This window comes from Myxine glutinosa, chromosome 1 (genome assembly GCF_964187855.1).
Source record: "Myxine glutinosa chromosome 1, kmMyxGlut1.1, whole genome shotgun sequence".
NCBI classification, from domain to species: domain Eukaryota; kingdom Metazoa; phylum Chordata; class Myxini; order Myxiniformes; family Myxinidae; genus Myxine; species Myxine glutinosa.
Window position 1 is genome coordinate 14,642,912 of NC_136261.1, and position 21,719 is coordinate 14,664,630.

At 46.8% G+C, this 21,719-nt stretch overlaps 1 protein-coding gene across 1 annotated transcript in view; it reads left to right on the plus strand.

The window, feature by feature from the left end:
- LOC137419139 (uncharacterized) overlaps nucleotides 1-21,719 on the plus strand; it is a 71,362-nt gene that overhangs the window by 46,261 nt on the left and 3,382 nt on the right. The window contains exons 3-4 of the mRNA XM_068105315.2: nucleotides 13,547-13,591; nucleotides 17,470-17,520. Of these exons, the coding sequence (XP_067961416.2) occupies nucleotides 13,547-13,591; nucleotides 17,470-17,520 (96 nt within the window). The remainder of the gene's footprint in view (nucleotides 1-13,546; nucleotides 13,592-17,469; nucleotides 17,521-21,719) is intronic.

Sequence of the window (21,719 nt, forward strand, 5' to 3'; positions counted from 1 at the left end):
TTGTTGCGTTCTGTATTAGTGGAAAACAACTGCTGCACGTCTCCAAAAGTTATTGCCGCTTCCTCTGGAGATGGTCCGTCAACTCGACAATGCTGTTTGTCATGGAGTGGTGGCTTTACGAAATTACGGCATGAAACAGCGTGCTATTGCTCGGCAGTGTGGCATCACTCAAGGTCAGGTGTCAAAGATCCTGAAACGAAATGCTCAGAGGGGTGTCCCGACTCCAATACCGAGGCCAGGACATCCCCGCAGAACCACAAGGAGGGATGATCGCCAGCTGCACCGGTTAATCCGCAATGGCCGTACCAAGTCAGCTAATCGGCTTAGGGCCGAGTGGCAGCAACTGACAAATGTGCCTGTATCCAGAAGGCTAGTCAACCAACAGCTGGTTCAAGCAGGCTATCGTGCCAGGCGTCCCTTGAGAAAGCCACGCCTGACCAGACAACACCGTCAGCACCGATTGCAGTGGGCCAGAGAGCACCGTCAATGGCAACCAGGACATTGGAATCACATGATCTTCAGTGACGAGTCGAGATTTCTGGTCTATCGTCAAGATGGCCGCGTCCGAGTGCGCAGACAAGTGCATGAAGCCTACAACAAAGATTGTATAGTGCCAAGAGTCCAAGCTGGAGGTGGTGGGGTGACCGTTTGGGCTGCTTTTCATGCAGGGGGCAAAACTGACCTGGTTGTTCTGAATGGAAACATGAAGCAGTTCAAGTACAGGGCCATTCTGGAAGAAACATTGCTTCCATTTGCTCGTGCAGCCTTTCGAGGAAACTTTGTCTTCCAAGATGACAATGCATGGCCTCATCGTGCTCGCATGATCCAACACTTTCTTGCTGACCGTGGTGTAGAGCATATGGAGTGGCCAGCCATGTCCCCGGATATGAATCCGATAGAGAACATGTGGGCAGAATTAACGCGTCAAATCGACCACTTGGACCAGCAGCCGACCTCTGTGTGTGAATTGCAGCAGGCTATTGTCACTGCATGGCAAGCGATTCCTGTCCAAACCTGGGCAAATCTCGTGAACAGCATGCCTCAACGTGTACGTGCTCTCCTGAATGCTCGTGGGGGTTACACGAAGTACTGAACTGTAATTTTACTGTCCGTAATCCCAGTCGCAATTTATCTTTTGTTTTTGTTAAAAAAAAATTGGGCTAATGTGCAAAATAAAGAGATACTTCTGGAAAACATACAGAAGTTTAACACAGTACTGTCCATGAATTGAGTTCGATTTCAGTTTACATCACTTTCAAGGATCAATTTATTTGTTTCGAAATGTCAAATGTGGTTTTTGTTTCTTTTAAAGGTCACATTAACAAAATCTAGAATAATTTCAACATAATTCCAATGAACTTTTGGTTCTAAGACATCTTGAAAAGTAAGTTCACCCCCACAAAAAAAATATTCCATATTAAATGCCAAGTCTGTATATATATATATATATATATATATATATATATATATATATATATATATATATATATATATATATATCGAAGGGCTTCCGGTCCGGTCTGGAGAGGACGCTGGCGTTACTTGTTCGCCGCTTCTCCGACTGGGCCATTGTACATAGCTTGCTTTTCTGGTGGTCGTGGCGGATTTTTGACCGTTGGGTCTGCCCTCTGCTCGGTCCCAGCTCTGCTCCTGGCTTCGCCTGCCCGGCTCCTCCACTGTTTCCTCAGGCCCGCTCCCGTTGTTTGTGGCCGTTGTTTGCGGCGGTGGCTGTTTGCCGCTGTGGTCTTGATTAGCGGCTGCAGTCGTTTGCCGCTGCGTTTGCCGCTTTGCCTCCTCGACCTTGGCCTCGTACTCGTCCCTTCGCTCCTGCCTGGCATGGCTCTGCAGTACTCCGCCGCAAGGCTTCTTCTGCTCAATACCCGCTCCACCCCATCATGCATCTCTGCCATCAAATCAAATGGACTCCTCCGACGACCCAGGTACATTCACCGTGGCTCCGGTCGTAAGTTTGTTTATTTGCAATCAGGTCACTCCATCCCCGTCCTCTGGTCGGCTCAGCGCACTCTCACTCTTCGTCCCAGCGCACCTGGTCACAGCAACGCACACGATCGCACGTCCTGCCTACGAACCCTGGCTAAATCACCTGAATTCATCCCTGCTGTTCAAAACAACATCAAGCTCACCCTGTTCAACACCCGGTCCCTCAACAACAAATGCCTCATCCTGAACGAATACATCCTGGATAACAAACTGGACTTTCTCTGTCTCACCGAAACCTGGCAACAACCTCTGGACTACTACACGCTCAACCTCACCACACCCAATGGATATTCCTACGTCGATAAACCACGCTCGGAGGGCCGAGGTGGTGGAATTGCCGTTATCCACCGTCAAGACATCAAGACCAACCTCATCTCCATCTCATCTGCTCCATCATTTGAACACCTGGCTTTTAAACTCTCTGGTCACACGCAGTCAGTCATGGCTGTTGTCTACCGCCCTCCCAAACCACACCCATCATTCCTGTCTGACTTCTCCTACTTTCTGACCCAGCTATGTTCCCTCTCCCCCTCAATCCTCCTCCTTGGTGATTTCAATATCCACATTTTCAATATCCACAATATCCACTGACTCCACAATAACCACTGACTTCACTGATTTACTCACCTGCTTTAACCTCACTCAACATGTCGACTTTCCTACCCATATCCGTGGTCACATTTTGGACCTTGTCTGCTCCACTGGATTAAATTTGCACCATCTCTCTGGCTCCGACCTCACCCTCTCTGACCACTTAGCCATCACTCTGACCATCAACATCCCCGCCCCAACACCAAGGCATTATCGCACAATCAACTTCCGTAAGCTAAACGCTCTTTCACCTACCTCATTCTCATCCACCCTCTCTGAAAAAATGTCCACTTCTCCCTTCATTGACCTCCACACCCCTTCCGACCTCACTGACTACTACAACCACACTCTCTCCTCCTGCCTTGACCAGCTTGCGCCTGTAAAAACCAAAACAGTTTCTTTCACCCATTCTGCTCCCTGGTTTACCCCTGAACTCCGCCTGATGAAAACTCGTGCTCGCCAACTTGAAAGACTCCGCAATAAAACGGGTCTCACAGTTCACTCTCAAGCCTACAAGGACCACCTACAACACTACAAAGATGCCCTCTCCCGCGCCCGCTCTGCCTACTACTCTCAAATTATCCACTCTGGCTCCGGAAACCCATAAGCACTCTTCTCGACAATAAACAAACTCCTCCGCCCCCTGAACACCACCACCCAGTCATCCACAGTAGACAACTGCATCTCCTTCCTCTCTTTCTTCCAACGCAAAATTGACAACATCTACAACAGCTTGACCACCGCTGCACCCGCTCCCCCTCCAACCACCTGCCCCCCCTTGTCCTGCCATCCCCTGTCTCGGTTCTCCCCAATCTCCCCTACTGACCTCTCTGAACTCCTCATAGGAATGAAAACTGCCACCTGCACTCTTGACCCCATCCCCTCCAGCTTTGTCAAAGCCTCCCTCCCTGCTCTCTCTCCACTTATCATTGCAACAATAAACTCCTCCCTGTCTACAGGCATCGTCCCACCTTCCCTCAAAATTGCTGCTGTTACCCCCATTCTAAAAAAACCTGGTCTAAACCCTGACACCCTAAACAACTTCAGACCCATCTCCAACCTACCCTTTCTGTCAAAAGTTTTGGAACGCGCTGTAGCCACTCAACTCAAACATCATCTCTCTGCCTATAACCTGTATGAAACATTCCAATCCGGAATCCGCTCCAACCACAGTACTGAAACTGCTCTCCTCAAAATCACCAACGACCTTCTCCTCTCCTCTGACGCTGGCAACCTCAACATTCTCGTCCTCCTCGACCTCAGCGCTGCCTTTGACACCATCGATCACACTATCCTCCTCACCCGACTTGAATCCACCTTTAACGTTACCGGCACTGCCCTCTCTTGGATTAAATCATACCTCTCTGACAGATGCCAGTTCATCTCCATCAATAACTGCAAATCCCCCACTGCTCCCCTCCCCCAACAAGGTGTCCCCCAAGGTTCAGTTCTTGGCCCCCTCCTCTTCATCCTTTACCTGTCCCCCCTCGGTCACTTAATCCGCCGTCATGGTCTCCAATTCCACTGCTTCGCCGATGACATCCAGCTTTTCATCTCCACCAAGTCCGTCTCCACCGACACCCACTCTAACCTGACAAACTGCATCACTGAAATAAAATCCTGGCTTCAAATCAACTTCCTCAAGCTTAACTGTGATAAATCTGAAATAATCATCATTGGCCCAAAAACGCTCACAAAATCCACCCATAACTTTGCCCTCAACATCGACGGTATCCCAGTATCCACCTCCCCTCACATCCGGAATCTTGGCGTCATCTTTGACCAAACCCTTTCCTTCGACAAATACACTAAACAGATCACAAAGTCAGCCTTCTTTCACCTGAAAAACATTGCCCGTCTCCGCTCATCCCTCTCCTCCACGGCTGCAGAAACCCTCATCCACGCCTTCATCACCTCCTCCCGTCTGGACTACTGCAATAGCCTCCTCTATGGTTCACCCTCAAAAATCACCAATAAACTCCAATACATTCAGAACTCCGCTGCCCGTCTACTCACCCATTCCCGGACCCGTGACCACATCACCCCCGTCCTTTACAAGCTTCACTGGCTCCCCATCCCCCAGAGAATCCAGTACAAATCCTCCTCTTGACATACAAAGCCCTCCATAACCTGGCCCCATCCTACCTGGCTGACCTCCTCTCCAGACACACTCCCACCCACAACCTCCGCTCTGCTGGTACCAACCTCCTGACCCCCTCCATCCGGACCAAATTCAGATCCTGGGGGGACAGGGCCTTCTCCATCGCTGCTCCCACCCTCTGGAACTCACTACCTCACACCATCAGAGACTCCTCCTCACTCACCACATTCAAAACATCACTAAAGACCCACCTGTTCAACACTGCATTCAACATTCAACCCACAGCATTTAACCCCTGACTATCTCTTCTCATTCTCCCTCCTTTTGCTTTAAATATTTCCCTATTGATTCTTGTCTTTTTGCAATTGTTGTTTTCATGTATTGTTATGCATTATGTTTGCCACTCTGTCAAAGCGCCTTTGGGCTTCTGGAAAAGCGCTATACAAAATAAATGAATTATTATTATTATTATATATATATATATATATATATATATATATATATATATATATATATATATATATATATATATATATATAATTTTTTTTTTCAATGAATTTTCCTCGGCTACACCGGGTACCTCAGCTAGTTATATATTGTTATGAATTTGGTAGAGCAACATCTAGAGCTAGGTAGATCTGAATAGGTAGGTATTCGGCTGTCGTGACAGGGACTCTACATGTAATAAGTTCTTGATGTTTAGGCGTTTGTCGGGGGAAGATGTATGATTGTGGACCTACCTGGAGGTTCGAGTGTTAAATAGTGAGGGATTAAAGGTAACGCCCCTGTGAGTCTCACCTAGTAGTCAAACCTTTGTCCATTATGGCACTGCAAACCACATAAACATTAGTTAGGTCCTTAGCGCAACATTAAATAATTCCTTTCCCTGACAATGACTTCGGAACAAACGGACAGGAAACCAGGCCAAAAACACCGCCACAATTGGCCGCCACCGTTTACACCTCCAAGGCCTACAAACCTCGCCTGGCACGTGTTATAACACAAGGACCGTGGGGTCGGGGACGGGAGATGTCAGGAGAGCGATGCCGCAGAGGGCGTGACCGGCGAGTTGGGAGGCTATTATTGGCTGAGGAGTGCGCCAATGTGACGTCATCGGCAAGAGATATTAGCGACGGTCGGACGCCATTTCATGGCAGTTCGCAGAGAGAGAGTTCGTTGGCAGTTGGCACACAGAGCACACGGCAGTTCGCAACAGTTCGTGAGCAGTTCGGAGCAGTTCGTCGGAGTTGGCAGTTGGCCCCGAACAGTTGGCACTTGGCTGCCAGCACTCCCAAAAGAGAGTCGAGTCAAGTGGAGTTCGCTTGCTTTGTGCAGCTTACGTTGAACCTTTGGTGCACGGACCTTGTGGAGATCGACCTCGTGTGGAGCCGCTGGCCTGCGTCGGACGCGTTGTGCTTGGAGCGAGGCCTTGTGGAACTTGGAGCGAGGGACCTCGTGGTGTGCGATCGGGGCTTGTGGAACTTGGAGCGAGGCCTCGTGGGTACATCGGGGCCGAAAGGAGCCGGGTGTTGGACGGCGGTCACCAAGACGACAAGGACGAGATAAGGCCGTACCCGCGAATACACTGTGCATAAACCAAAAAGACGTGTTATTTTCGTATTCACCTCCCTCGTATCGTGTTTGATATCTGTTGTGTCTGGGATCCCAATTTAGGCTTATTCGATTTATTAGTATTACCGGCGCGGGCTTTTTCACTGTCTTTACTTATAAATAATAAATCCTTATATTATTTTCTGTATATATCTGAACGCAGTTTTCCTGGGTGTTTCATTTTAGTAGATAAGGCGGCGGGCGGAGCTTTGCTGTGTCCGCCATTCCGCGCGTTTAACTTTGTGTTGAGCTTTAATCTGCCATTGAGTTTTCGCCTCGGGAGTGTAAAGTCTCGCAAATCGGCCATCCGTAACTGTGGTGTTAATCACGGTTGCGTAACAAGTGGTGTCAGGAGTGTAGGATTTGAACCCGTCGGACAAATTTTTTTGTCCGCGGCGAGACATCGACACGGTCGGGCGTGCATTGCGCCCGACGTTCGAACGCAAAATTTTTATAGGCGAGGCGGAGAAATTTAGTAATCAATTGGGCATACGGAGCGCGATATCGCGTCTTCGTCAAATTTAAATTGTGTTTTTGGAATTGAAATAAATACGCGCGCGGGGAACGACCTTCCGAAAAGCGGATGTCGGAGGTCGACGAAATGGAGGTGCGTAGCGAGGCCTCCGTCAGCGTTGGGAGTGAGCCGGAAATAGGGGAATTTGATGCAGAGGTGAGCCTTGGAACCTCCCTCGTCCCGAGCACCACCCCTACCGGGGAGTCGGGAACAAGTGGGACGGCCCCGATAGATCTCCAGACCATAGTAAATTTAATAAATGCTCAGAGGGCCGAGGGTGAGCGAGCCAGTCGGGAATTGAATGAAAAAATTGAAGGGATGGAAAAGAACAGTGAGCGATTGGGAAAGCAGATGGGAGACATGAACGCACAGGGTGAGCGAAACCTTGCAGAAATTCGGGGAATAAATGATAAAATTGACGGGCTGGAAAATAAAATGAGTAAGGAAATTGAAGGAATGGAAAGAAAAATGGAGTCCCAGGGGAAGGAATGTAGGGAAGGAATGAAGGGAATGAGTGATCGATTGGAGAACAAAATTAATGCCCAAACAAAAAACATGGAGGGGCAAATGGATAGATTGAAGGAGGGTTTAAAAGAACAGATCGAAGGGATGGACAGTAAAATTGAGGGATTGGAGGGAAAAGTGAATGAACGAATGAATGAACAAATGAAAGAGAGGAATGAAAAATTGGAAGGAAAAATTGGGGAAATGGCACAACAGCTGGGGAAACGAATTGATGGCATAGAAGGGAGAGTGCAAAACCAAATTACGGACAGACTGGGGAAATTTGAGGGTAAAGTAGAAACTCAAATGGGGGAGATGGAAAAAGCCATAGGGGTGGAAATTGAATTGAAACGGGAAGAATTAATGTCAAAAATAGAGGAGGGCATGACCCAGGCTGTCCAAATGGGGGAAAAGTTGGAGGGTCAGATTGGTGCCACAAATGCTCGAATTGATAAAGCAAATGGGGGCCTGGTTGTTTATCGGGACCGTGTGGATGTCACAACACCCCAACCGGGGGATGAATTTGGAATTGTGCAGCACCAGGGCGGTGGTGCGGAGCAAGAGGGGGTAGAGCTTTTGGGGGTCCGTGCAATGGAGCCGGACCAGGTATTTATTGGGGATATTGATCAAAGCCTGGCGGGGCCAGGAATGATTTGTGGAAATGATGAGGATGATTTGATCCAGCGGCTGGAGACCTGTGACAGTCCCATGGAGGTAGAGCTTGTTCAGGCCCAAAGGAGCCTGGGTGATGAGGTGAGTTGGTCCGAGGAGGTGGTTGGAATGACCGAGGGGACGCTCACTGTACACTGCTATTTGGAAACAGAGGCTCCAAAATTGGACAACCAGTTGGGGGAGTGTGTTGGCTCCGGGCTGGATTTGGATCTTGGAGGATCGGGAGATAGAGCTTCTGGAGATTTGGTCCCTGTAGGGAATTTGGATCAACTGCAGGGAGGGGCAGAACAACCGGTGGTAGAGGTTGTTCCCTGCAGCTGCGGTTTGGCAGTGGGAATGAAAATTTGTAAAATAAAATTTAAAATAAAATTACAATGGGAAATTGATTTGGAGCAGCCATGGTGGGGATTGGTCCCCGGGCTGCGGGATTTGGACATGGAGAGGTCATGGGTGATGGCCTCGGGCAAAAGTTGCCCCTTTCAAAATTTGGGTATGCCGGCCAGCTGGGGGGCTGTGATGGCGAGATTTGGACGTGGGGTCCAGCCTTGGGTGTCGAGGTACGACCTCCTGGGTCCCACGGGGGGTCTGGTGGAGTGTGGCGTCCCTTGTCCGTCGGGGCGCCGTCCGAGCTGGTGGCTCGGGCCGGCAGGGTCACCGGACCCTGGTGGGGGTTAAGACCTCCAGGGAGGTCCGAGGTGGTTTCTCAAGCCTGGGATGGCAAATATTGAGGACCACTAGGGGGAGGTGTTGTGGGTCGCGCTTTGGTGGTGGCACTGCGGACGGCCAACTTGGGACTGATGTGGTGACCACCCGGGCATGCGGCCTGGCACCCTCCTCCAGGGACTCTGGGACAACCAGCATGTGGTGACCTGGCATGGTGGTTGGTCTATGGACGCGGGTCAAACCGAATGGACAGGGATGGAGATAGCCTGCCGGACAACCATTGGGGCATCTGTGGAACGTGATGGTGTGAGTGACCTTCCACAGATGCTCCGTTATGATTTATGGACTCTTGGGTTGGGAAGAGAGCCATGGGGATGTGAATCGGGAGATGTGTAACGAGCCGAGCATATGGGCCATGCTCGGCTGGCATGTGTATGGCAAAGCATCCTTCTTTGGTGAGGTTAGTGAAATGTGACAAATGGTTGGCATGGGTAATCTGTGGGTTAGATGGAAATTTAAGGGTGGATTTTGAAATGCCATGGTGGACACTGTACAGTGACGCCATTATTGATCCAGGTGTGTAGACCAAAGTGTTGGAGGCTGTGATGAAATTAATAGGGTAGCAAGGCACAGCTTTCAACTGGTTGCGGGGGCAACTGTGCTGATATTTGGGACGCGGGATGATGGGGATGTAGTTGTGTAGCCTGAGGGTCAACGTGGTGCTGTGCGTGTCCGAGGTGTGTGGACCATGTCTTCTGGGTGGGTCTCCTGGTGGAGCATGGCTGTTGACTGAACCTTGGTGTGGTCAAGTGTGGGTGAGCACTGGGGGGCTGCAGTTCTGTAGTCGGACTGGGGGATGAAGGGGAGGTGCAGGGGACGTGGCTGTAGGGATGCCACGCACTGCGACCGTGCCCCCCCAGGGCCGAGGTTGTGTGTGCGGTAGTGTGTGTTGTGGCAGCAAGTGCTCACCACATTGGCCAGCTGGGGCTGCTGCAGCTGTGTTCCTCGCAGGGGGGCCGAAGGATGGATGGTGGGTCGCGCCCTTATGGACACTCATGGGCCATGTTGGCGTTTTGACTGCTCACCTTGTCCCGGTGACCCTTGCACGGTAGAGGTGCAGAGCTGTCGTGGCCACAGGTAGTTGTGTAGTGATGATCACCGTTGGATGCGGGTCCACATACCTGCCAGTGTAGTGGGGACAAAAGAGAAATTTGGAAGTATTTGGTAGGCCCAATGTGAAATTTTGGGAATTGTATGGGTGGATTGCACTTTGAACCTGACCAACCTGCAACTACCTGCACTTGAGGTGAGTGTTTTGAGGAGTACTGTCCCAGGCTTCAGGATTTGCTTTGGGAAATTGGGGACATGTAATTTGGAGTTGGGAGGCGGGTGAGAGTGATGACATGGCCGGTGAGGGGATGGAATGGGAGCCACAGTGTCTTGTGGGTGGCGTATGTTTTTGTATTGTGGTTAGGTGTTTTGATGTGGTCATGAGAGTGGAACCTGGAGAGTGAGTGATGATTATTGGAGATAATGAGGGGCGATACTTGTGCTTTTGGAAATGTGCTTTTGGAAATGTGTGATGGTTTAAATGTGAACTGGGGGATTTCACATGTGGCAGGCCATGGCAAGCCTTGTAACACCTTTTACACCAAGAATTGTACTGAATTGTGCTGAGTTGTGTGGAGAATTGAATGGCAGCGGGGGAGGAAGTGTGTTTTGGGGTCTTGTGGGTGGGGAAGGTGTGTGTGTCCGCAGGTACAGAGCAAGCTCTGAGGAGCGATGCCTGCGGGCCCCCCTCTGCGGCAATTACCCCTGGCAGCCGGTGGTAACTGGAAATTGGAGCTCGTCGGTGGAGGGTCTGGTTGGGCGCCGCGGGGTGAGGAAGTCCCCCGGTGACCCGTGTTGCTGCGCGAAAGCAGGAGGCAAAGGAGCCTGGTGTGTGTGGAGACCCTCACCGGCGAGGTAACGGCGGAAAGGGGCTGTTGGGCTGTCACGGGGCCAAGAGGTAAAGGGGGGGGGGGGCAATGAACTTGTAAGTCGGTTGACTTGTTTTTGGGACTGCGGGCACCACAGCCTGATGCGCCCCCACCATCTTTTTGTGCGGTACCTCCCCGCTGCCTAGTTGAGGAATGCACACACACGTGAATGACATCAATGCCATGGTCCTGCAGGGGGTGTATTGAAATAAGTGCTTTGTTGATTTTTGAAATGCCTTGATGACCTATGGAATGAGAATGAGTGGTTAAGGGGTCTGTGTTGCATGAATGTGGGCGAAATCCACCGAGCCGTGTCACTCACCTGTAACATCTGGACAGGGCCCGTGGAAATTTAGGGGGATGCATTGGGGATGGCCCCGCAGGTAAGGTTGTGTCTTGTGGCATCCACCGGGGGACGCGGTCTGTAGACCGGGGTAAGTACAAAGGTTAGAGTTTTGAGTTTTGGAAAGATGGTTAAGTTTTGTGGTTAAGTTAGTGTTGTGTGTTGTTTGTTTCCTCCCTCCACAGGAACAACGAAGACAATGTACATACTTGCATGATGGTTAAGGGGTTCAGCATGTTAAGGAAGTGTAGGTAGGTAGTCCGACTCACTTCCCACAGCCCTTCCTGATTTATTTCATAGGTTAATTAAGTGTGTGACAGTAAGTGTTAAGGCTGGAATGGTAGCGCCTGCGGTGAACCTTGCAGGAGCTACGGTTCCAGGGGGGGGGCTGTGTTATGAATTTGGTAGAGCAACATCTAGAGCTAGGTAGATCTGAATAGGTAGGTATTCGGCTGTCGTGACAGGGACTCTACATGTAATAAGTTCTTGATGTTTAGGCGTTTGTCGGGGGAAGATGTATGATTGTGGACCTACCTGGAGGTTCGAGTGTTAAATAGTGAGGGATTAAAGGTAACGCCCCTGTGAGTCTCACCTAGTAGTCAAACCTTTGTCCATTATGGCACTGCAAACCACATAAACATTAGTTAGGTCCTTAGCGCAACATTAAATAATTCCTTTCCCTGACAATGACTTCGGAACAAACGGACAGGAAACCAGGCCAAAAACACCGCCACAATTGGCCGCCACCGTTTACACCTCCAAGGCCTACAAACCTCGCCTGGCACCTGTTATAACACAAGGACCGCGGGGTCGGGGACGGGAGATGTCAGGAGAGCGATGCCGCAGAGGGCGTGACCGGCGAGTTGGGAGGCTATTATTGGCTGAGGAGTGCGCCAATGTGACGTCATCGGCAAGAGATATTAGCGACGGTCGGACGCCATTTCGTGGCAGTTCGCAGAGAGAGAGTTCGTTGGCAGTTGGCACACAGAGCACACGGCAGTTCGCAACAGTTCGTGAGCAGTTCGGAGCAGTTCGTCGGAGTTGGCAGTTGGCCCCGAACAGTTGGCACTTGGCTGCCAGCACTCCCAAAAGAGAGTCGAGTCAAGTGGAGTTCGCTTGCTTTGTGCAGCTTACGTTGAACCTTTGGTGCACGGACCTTGTGGAGATCGACCTCGTGTGGAGCCGCTGGCCTGCGTCGGACGCGTGGTGCTTGGAGCGAGGCCTTGTGGAACTTGGAGCGAGGGACCTCGTGGTGTGCGATCGGGGCTTGTGGAACTTGGAGCGAGGCCTCGTGGGTACATCGGGGCCGAAAGGAGCCGGGTGTTGGACGGCGGTCACCAAGACGACAAGGACGAGATAAGGCCGTACCCGCGAATACACTGTGCATAAACCAAAAAGACGTGTTATTTTCGTATTCACCTCCCTCGTATCGTGTTTGATATCTGTTGTGTCTGGGATCCCAATTTAGGCTTATTCGATTTATTAGTATTACCGGCGCGGGCTTTTTCACTGTCTTTATTTATAAATAATAAATCCTTATATTATTTTCTGTATATATCTGAACGCAGTTTTCCTGGGTGTTTCATTTTAGTAGATAAGGCGGCGGGCGGAGCTTTGCTGTGTCCGCCATTCCGCGCGTTTAACTTTGTGTTGAGCTTTAATCCGCCATTGAGTTTTCACCTCGGGAGTGTAAAGTCTCGCAAATCGGCCATCCGTAACTGTGGTGTTAATCACGGTTGCGTGACAATATAAAATACAGTAACTTATTTTATTTCGCTGTAGTTCATGGGGTTGTGAAACGACTTGTTGAAATTGAATGTTAAATTTTTAACACAAATCGCAATATGAATCGGAAAACAAACCTGCTATTTCACAGTAATTTGCCTCTGAATTTTTCCCGATCCTGCATGTGCAGAGAGGAGTGAGATAATTCACCGTCTGCCCATGTTTTTCGGTTTTATATCCAGAAAATACAGAGATATCAAATGAATCCAATGAAAATTGACGATTTTGTGACCTAGACCTTTTGACATATTGCCCTCTTGACCTTTTGCCCCTCAAAAACAATAGGCTTCGAGCTTGTCAATGCTGCTACCAGGTGCTCAAATTTCGTGAAGATCAGCGTACAACTCCTGCAGGCGATTAACATGCAGACAGACAGACAGACAGACAGGGGTAAAACGATAACCTCCTCAACCTTTGGTGGTGTAGGAAACAACAAGGATGTAATACAGTTTGATACAAATTAATTTCATTATTTCTCATCCACATTTTCTTGAATTACAAGTCTTCATTCAACTCGGTCCTTTCACCCTGAAGTTGTTTTCCTGCAATGTCGAGAATTCCGAGTGCAATTCACATATGTGCAGGTAATTCGTGCCCTTTTAAATGCATTGTTGTTATGCAGTACCCGTCCAGCATCTATTGTTTTTGGTAAAACGTGGAGAATCTCGGATTGTTGGGGAAAGAAAAGGTTACTGTTAAATGCAGGAATGTTTGTTTTTATAATTTTAGATTTTATCTGCACACAAACCTTGTTGTTAGTCTCTTATGTGATGTATTTGCAGATGTTCACATTTTAAAGGTGGAACCTGAAGCTTTGGATCAAAAAGGTGATGAGAATTTTTGGACTCTCTTTAAATTTATTTTGTTACCTATCGATTTATGAATCACTTTGTGGAAATTATACAGTAATGCTGAAATTATACAGTAATGCTGAAAGTATGCAACAACATTGCGATTCAATGCTTTGCTTTTGCCATGATATTCTGCCAGGGAGAGTAGTGGGTATACTGTATTTGAAGGAGTGGTGCTGGGGTAGGTCATGAGTGGATGGTTATCTTCTATTATATATATATATAAAAGAAAGTTTTTGTTTGTTTGTTTGTTTGTTTGTTTGTTTGCTTGTCTGCTGCACGCACTAATCTGAACGGTGAAAGATAGGAGGAAACCTCTGACACAAAAAATGTAGGGACGGGCCCCGGGAAGGTTTTAGGCTAGGTGGCGAGGCCGGTCGAGGCCACCTCAGCCGGGCTGGGCCCATTTCGCAATTGAAAGCTGAGCTGAATTATAGCAGTCAATCTTCTACGCCCGCGAGTAAAAGCTGAATTATAGTAGTAAATTCATTCAAAAAGAACTAAAAATGTCGGGACGGACCCCGGGAAGGTTATAGGCTAGGTGGCGAGGCCGGTTGAGGCCGCCTCGACCAGGCTGGGCCCATTTCGCAATTAAAAGCTGAGCTGAATTATAGTTGTCAATCTTCTACAGCCACGAGTAAAAGCTGAATTATAGTAGTAAATTAAATCAAAAAGAACTAAAAATGTCAGGACAGGTGGTGGCTCATGTGTTTATAAGTTCTGATTTGTGAGACAATGACTGTTTAAAACCTGTTGTAAGGTGTATCATGGTAAAAAAGAATGTGATCCAATAGCTATTGCCAACATTCTCACAGCGTCTCTGTGCTATTGTACACCGCTCCTTTCCGATGCCATCTCAAGGCACTGCATTACGTCATTGCCGGGCACCGAAGGGGGCTCGGCAATGACGCACGCTGAAAGGGAGTACTCAGTTTTCACTCTGTTTGTTTTCTTGTTTTCTTGTTTGTCCGGGCGATATCTCAGCTATCCTTTGAGCTAGGAAGCTGAAATTTCGGCACAATAGTGAGAAAACGGTGTTTTTTGTTTTTTGATTAATCAATTAATTGATGAGTTATTTAATTATTAGCGATTAATTAAGTACTTATTTAATTAATCAAATTTCCTTTCTCTTCTGGCCATTATCTCAGGCACCTTTTGAGTTAGGAAGATGATATTTGGACATGCCAATGACCAAGTGATTTGGCTGCAAAGGCTATTTTTGATTTATTGATGAATCTATTAATCAATTAATCGATTAATTATTTAATTATTCGATTAATGACTAATTCTTTTTTTTAAAGTTACAGATTCTGATGAAATGGTGGTGGTTTATGTGTTCTATTAGCGAATTGATTAATTATTTCATTTTTTTATGATTATGATTTATTTATTTTCATTATTAATTATTTATTTATTTTATTTCTCATCTGGGCAATATCTCAGGCTCATTTTGAGCTAGGAAGCTGATATTTGGACCTGACAATGACCAAGTGATTTGGCTGTAAAGGGTATTTTCGATTTATTGATTAATTAATTAATCGATTCATTATTTAATTATTCAATGAATGACTTCATTAATTAATTTTTTTAAAGTTATAGATTCGGATGAAATGGTGGTGGTTTATGTATTCTATTAGCCAATTGATTAACTTTTTTTTTTTAAAATAATTATTCTTTATTTATTTTTATTATTAATAATTTATTTATTTTCTTTCTCATCTGGGCAATATCTCAGGCACCTTTTGACCGAGGAAGCTAATATTTGGACATGACAGTGACCAGGTGATGTGGCTACAAAGGATATTTTTGATTTATTGATTAATCAATTAATTATTAAATTTTTTATTAATGACTTTTTAAATTACATTTCTAAAAGATACAGTCACGTGAAAAAGTAAGTACACCCCATGTAAAGTTTTGACTTTTTCAACATATTTCAACATACAGCTATTTGATCTTCATTTCAACAATATTGATAGATAAAGGTGATATAATACAACAAATATCATGAAACATTTACATTTTGTAGTCCATTGTATAATTTAAATAAACATAAATGCAAATTTCGCATGTGGAAAAAGTAAGTACACCCTTGGCTCTAATAGGTGGTATTGCCCCCTTTGGCAGAAACAACCTCAAGTAGGCGTTTCTTATAACTGTCTACCAGTCTCTGACATCGACTGGGAGAAATTTTTGCCCACTCATCCATGCAGAACTCTTTCAGCTGTGCGATGTTTGAGGGGTTTCTTGCATGCACAGCTCGTTTCAAATCCCCCCCACAACATCTCGATGGGATTTGGATCCGGGCTTTGACTTGGCCATTCCAGAACCCTCCATTTCTTTCTTTTCAGCCATTCCTTGGTGGATTTACTGGTATGTTTAGGGTCAATGTCATGTTGCAAGGTCCACCCTCGGTTGAGCTTCAACTTTCCGACAGATAGCCTCACATTATCCTCAAGCATCCTCTGGTACAATGAAGAATTCATTGTGGATTCTATGATGGTGAGATGCCCAGGCCTTGATGCAGCAAAGCTGCCCCAAACCATAATATTTCCACCACCATGCTTTACAGTTGGTATTATGTTATTGTGGTCAAATGCTGTATTTGGTTTTCGCCAAACATGTCTTCTGGTACTGTGGCCAAATAGCTCTACCTTTGACTCGTCTGTCCAGAGCACATTGCTCCAGAAGTGCTGGTCTTTGCCTCGGTGTTCATTGGCAAACTTTAGTCTTGCCCTGATGTTCTTTCTGGACAGCAAAGGTTTCCTGCTGGCACACCTCCCATGTAGATCAAATTTGTGCAGCCTCTTTCTATTGGTAGACTCGTGCACTTTGACATCAACAGTGGCAAGAGCTACCTGTAGGTCCCGTGATGACATTCTGGGGTTCTTAGAGACTTCTTTCAGCATCTTGTGGTCTACTCTCGGGCTGAACTTTCTGGGGCGGCCTGGCCTAAATAAGTTGGCAGTTGTTTGGAATCTTCTCCACTTGTAGATGATCTTCCGGGCAGTCGAATGTTTGATTTCAAATTGTTTGGAGATCTTTTTAAATCCCTTCCCAGACTCGTAGGCATCTATAACCTTCTTTCTGAAGGCATCAGAGAGCTCTTTTGATCTAAGCATGCTGACGCCGCACACTTCAACAACAAAGAGCAAACCAAACTAAATGTCTGAGGTTTAAATGAGACAGGTTCCTCCAAGATCCTCTCTGACGATGTTCTAATCATTTGCACCTGAGCTGGTGCACCTGATTCTAATTTTAGATATTTGAAGAAGTGATAAATGTAGGGGTGTACTTACTTTTTCCACATGCGAAATTTGCATTCATGTAAATTAAAATTATACAATGGATTACAAAATATAAATGTTTCATGATATTTGTTATGTTATACCACCTTTATCTATCAATATTGTTGAAATGAAGATCAAATAGCTGCATGTTGAAATATGTTGAAAAAGTCAAAACTTTACATGGGGTGTACTTACTTTTTCACGTGACTACATCTTCGGATGAAGCACAAGTGGTTTAGTTATGCTATTAGCCAATTGATTAAGAAAATATTTTATGACGATCTTTTATTGATTTTAATTATGCAATTAATCAATCAATTATTGGACATCTCTCCCTCCCAATGCAGTCTCTATGAGCCGTGCTGTCGGCTTTTTAATTATTTGGCATGGGGGCGGTGTACTTTGAATGTATCTGTACTTGTTTGGGTATTTTTCATTCATGAACATATTAGCTTTTTTATGCAGTATCGTCCTTACTTTGTCACGTTGTACCGATTTGATTTGTTTGTGCGTATAAATATTTCCTTACATTTAACTCGATACCAATTTGCTCTATTTTTTCAGTTTCCTTTGTGAAGATTGAACGACCTGATTGGGATGCTGTGGACACTGCAGGTAATAATAAAGTTGCTTTCTTTGTATTTTTATCCTTGTTGAGGTTCACACTTGCACATTTAAAATATACCAACTTCAAGTTCCCCTGCACTTGATAGAGTTTTGGTAACTTGTGAGTCATGAACACTTCAAGCCGAGAATTGATCCTCGATTGGTTACGCTTTGCCGCTTAATGCTGGAATATCCACTCAGCAGCCATGGAGATCAAACCCACACCCTTGACGGAAATGCAACAAGCTTACATGCACTCACAACCAAGCTTACATGCACTCACCACCAAGCTTTCATGTACTCACAACTAAGCTTACATGCACTCACCACCAAGCTTACATGCACTCATCACCAAGCTTACATGCACTGACCACCAAGCTTACATGCACTCACCACCAAGCTTTCATGTACTCACAACTAAGCTTACATGCACTCACCACCAAGCTTACATGCACTCAGCACCAACCTTTCATGCACTCATCACCAAGCTTACATGCACTGACCACCAAGCTTCCATGCACTCACCACCAAGCTTTCATGTACTCACCACCAAGCTTTCATGTACTCACCACCAAGCTTTTATGCACTCACCACCAAGCTTTCATGCACTCACCACCAAGCTTTCATGCACTCACCACCAAGCTTTCATGCACTCACCACCAAGCTTTCATGCACTCACCACCAAGCTTACATGCACTCACCACCAAGCTTACATGCACTCAGCACCAACCTTTCATGCACTCATCACCAAGCTTACATGCACTGACCACCAAGCTTCCATGCACTCACCACCAAGCTTTCATGTACTCACCACCAAGCTTTCATGTACTCACCACCAAGCTTTTATGCACTCACCACCAAGCTTTCATGCACTCACCACCAAGCTTTCATGCACTCACCACCAAGCTTTCATGCACTCACCACCAAGCTTTCATGCACTCACCACCAAGCTTATATGCACTTAGCACCAAGTTTATAAGCCCTCACCACCAAGCTTGCATGCACTCACAATCAAGCTTACATGCACTCACCATCAAGCTTGCATGCACTCACCATCAAGCTTTCATGCACTCACCACCAAGCTTATATGCACTCAACACCAAGCTTATAAGCACTAACCACCAAGCTTTCATGCACTCACCACCAAGCTTACATGCACTCACCACCAAGCTTTTTATGCACTCACTACCAAGCTTACATGCACTCACCAGCAAGCTCTCATGCACTCACCAGCAAGCTCTCATGCACTCACCACCAAGCTTGTTATACACTCACCACCAAGCTTACATGCACTCACCACCAAGCTTACATGCACTCACCAGCAAGCTCCCATGCACTCACCAGCAAGCTTTCATGCACTCACCAGCAAGCTTTCATGCACTCACCAGCAAGCTCTCATGCACTCACCACCAAGCTTTTTATGCACTCACCACCATGCTTTCATGCACTCAGCACCATGCACTCACCACCAAGCTTTCATGCACTCGCACCAAGCATACAAGCACTCACCCCCGAGCTTCTATGCATTCACCAGCAAGCTTTCTGTCACTCACCACCAAGCTTTCATGCACTCACCACCAAGCTTATATGCACTTGTTGTAAATGTGGCCTGATTTCCGTTCAAACGTTTCTACCCATCTACTGTTGTACTTGCCGCACAAATCATTTCCATACTTTTTATAGTCCCTGGAGGATGAATATTGGATAGTTGTAATCGTGATGACGAGTGTGTTGCGACATACTCATTGAAATGGGGTGCATCCCCCACAACTTGGAGTGTTCCGTGTCAAATTTTGTCTTGAGCCGGTCATCTGACTTTCAGACGAACCGAGCGTGTGCGATTCTCAGTCAACATGGCATGCTTTCTTGGTGGAGAGGAGAGCAGAGTGAGGGGTGGAGAGGTTAGGTATTCTGGTTATTTTGGGTCTTTCGGGGTCTTTATGGTTTTAAGGGTCTTGGGGGACTTCAAAGTTCTGAGCTAAGGGGACTCAGCAGTCTAAAGGGTCGACATGTATATTCCAACAGTAAGTAATTAATTGATGTATGTAATTAATAGCCAGGATGCAACGAATATTCAAACTACGTAATTCATAGATGCATTGTGACACAGCTTCACGGCTTCACGGACCGTGTTTATTTAAACTTAAAACTTAAGTTAACTTAACTTAACTTTCTTAAAGTTAACCCTAACTTTTTTAAGTTAACGTCACTTGAACTTAACTTAAAGTTAACTTAAAAAGTTAACTTAAAAAACTTAAAAAGTTAAAAAACTAAAAAAACTTTAAAAAAAACTCAAGAAAAAAACTATAAAAGTAAAAAACTATAAAAACTATAAGTTTCTATATAAACTACTAGCAGAAGTACCCGGCATTGCCGGGCGGGGGAGGGGAGGGGAGGGGGAGGGCGAAGGGGAGGGGAGGGGAATGGGGGGGAGGGGAGGAGAGGGGGGGGAGGGGAGGAGAGGGGGGGGAGGGGAGGAGAGGGGGGGAGGGGAGGAGAGGGGGGGAGGGGAGAAGAGGGGGGAGCGGGGGGGAGAGGGGGAGGGGGGAGGGGAGGTGGAAGGGGAGGGGCTAGGGGGAGGTGGAAGGGGAGGGGGGAGGGGGAGAGGGAGGGGGAAGGGGAAGAGGGGAAAGGGAGGGGAGGGGGGAGGGGAGTGAGGAGCCAATGAGGTGGTATACCTTGCACCTTGAATGTAGGCATGAATCCTTGCTCAGTAACGACGCGATCTGCTCCAAACGAAGTCATTTGGAACGAAGAGTTGTAATTACAGATTTCCTTCAGGAAGTGTCTGGATTGAGTCGTAGTTGATTGAAGTAGTTCTTTCAAAGGTTCCGGTGGAGACTGGAGAGAAGGCAAAAGGACATTGCCTCCCCTGCAACACATTCCTGGTGTTTCTCCCTTCCATTTCAAGGCATGGCAAAACTGACAGGTGAACGACATGGAGCCAATATCAACGTTTGAGGAGTAGTCAGTGTTCGGATTGTAACTGAATGCAGCCTTCTCCCATGCAATGGCCGGCTGCCGTCTGCCTGATGGTTGCCAGTTGTTGAGTCGTTTTTGGCGCTGTTCTGCTGTCTCCTGCTGTCTGGCCCTCGCTACACTTTGTTGATTGGCGTTTAGACGTGCCTCTGTCTCATCTTCTGTCTCTCGCTGTCTGGCCCTCGCCACACGTTGTTGATTAGCGTTCAGACGTGCCTCTGTCTCATCTTCTGTCTCTTGCTGTCTGGCCCTCGCCAGACGTTGTTGATTGGCGTTTAGACGTGCCTCTGTCTCATCTTCTGTCTCTCGCTGTCTGAATCTAGAGACACATTCTTGATTGGCTTGTCGATGGTGAAAAGTATCTTCATCGGTTTCATGGAGTCTCCGATCAGCGATTTTCCTTGCTCGGGAGGTTGAACGCGACAAATTTCTTTTCTTCGGTGCCATTGCCTTTATCACAGTCAGTCTTCCAGTCACTCACTCGTAGACAAATTCACATTTTTTTCACTTTTACGTTTACACGTGGTAATGAAGATTGCAACTTCTGCAATCAAACAAACGACGCAAACGCAAGATTGCAACTCTGCGTCGTGTCGTGGTCGTGGCCAACGTGGCCTCATGCTCCCAGGTGATTGGCTAACTCGAGCTCGAGTGAGCCATAATGTGCTACGTTATGGCAAAAAATATGGATCTAAAGATGAAAGAAAAAAGAAACCTATGTGGTGTGAATGGCAATGGTCATTCGATATATTTTCACTTTTACATTTTGGCTAACTCGCTTGCGAACCTGACGAATATCCTGAGCGAGGATCACTACGCTACGCTACGTTATGCTAACGCTACATTAGCTACGCTACGTTCGCTACGTTATGGCTAAAAATATGGATCTAAAGATTAAAGAAAAAAAAACCGATGTGGTGTGAATGGCAATGTTCCTCGCTGAAATGTGAAAAAACACAATCGCTTTTTGCTCTGAATTATGTGCGAATGCGTAACTGCGAGATTATGGCGGCAAGGATGGAACATCACGTGATCGCTCTGAGCAAATCAGCATGCTGCTCTGCCACCGGCTCAGATTCCGTATATAATATTCCTCGCTGAAATGTGCTGAGGTAAAAATATGGATCTCGTCAAATATTTTTAGGTAGGCCATGTTCTTCCCTGGCTCAATGGCCATGTCTATGCCAAATATCAAGCACGTGAGCCTCTCCGTTTAGGAGTCTATCGGT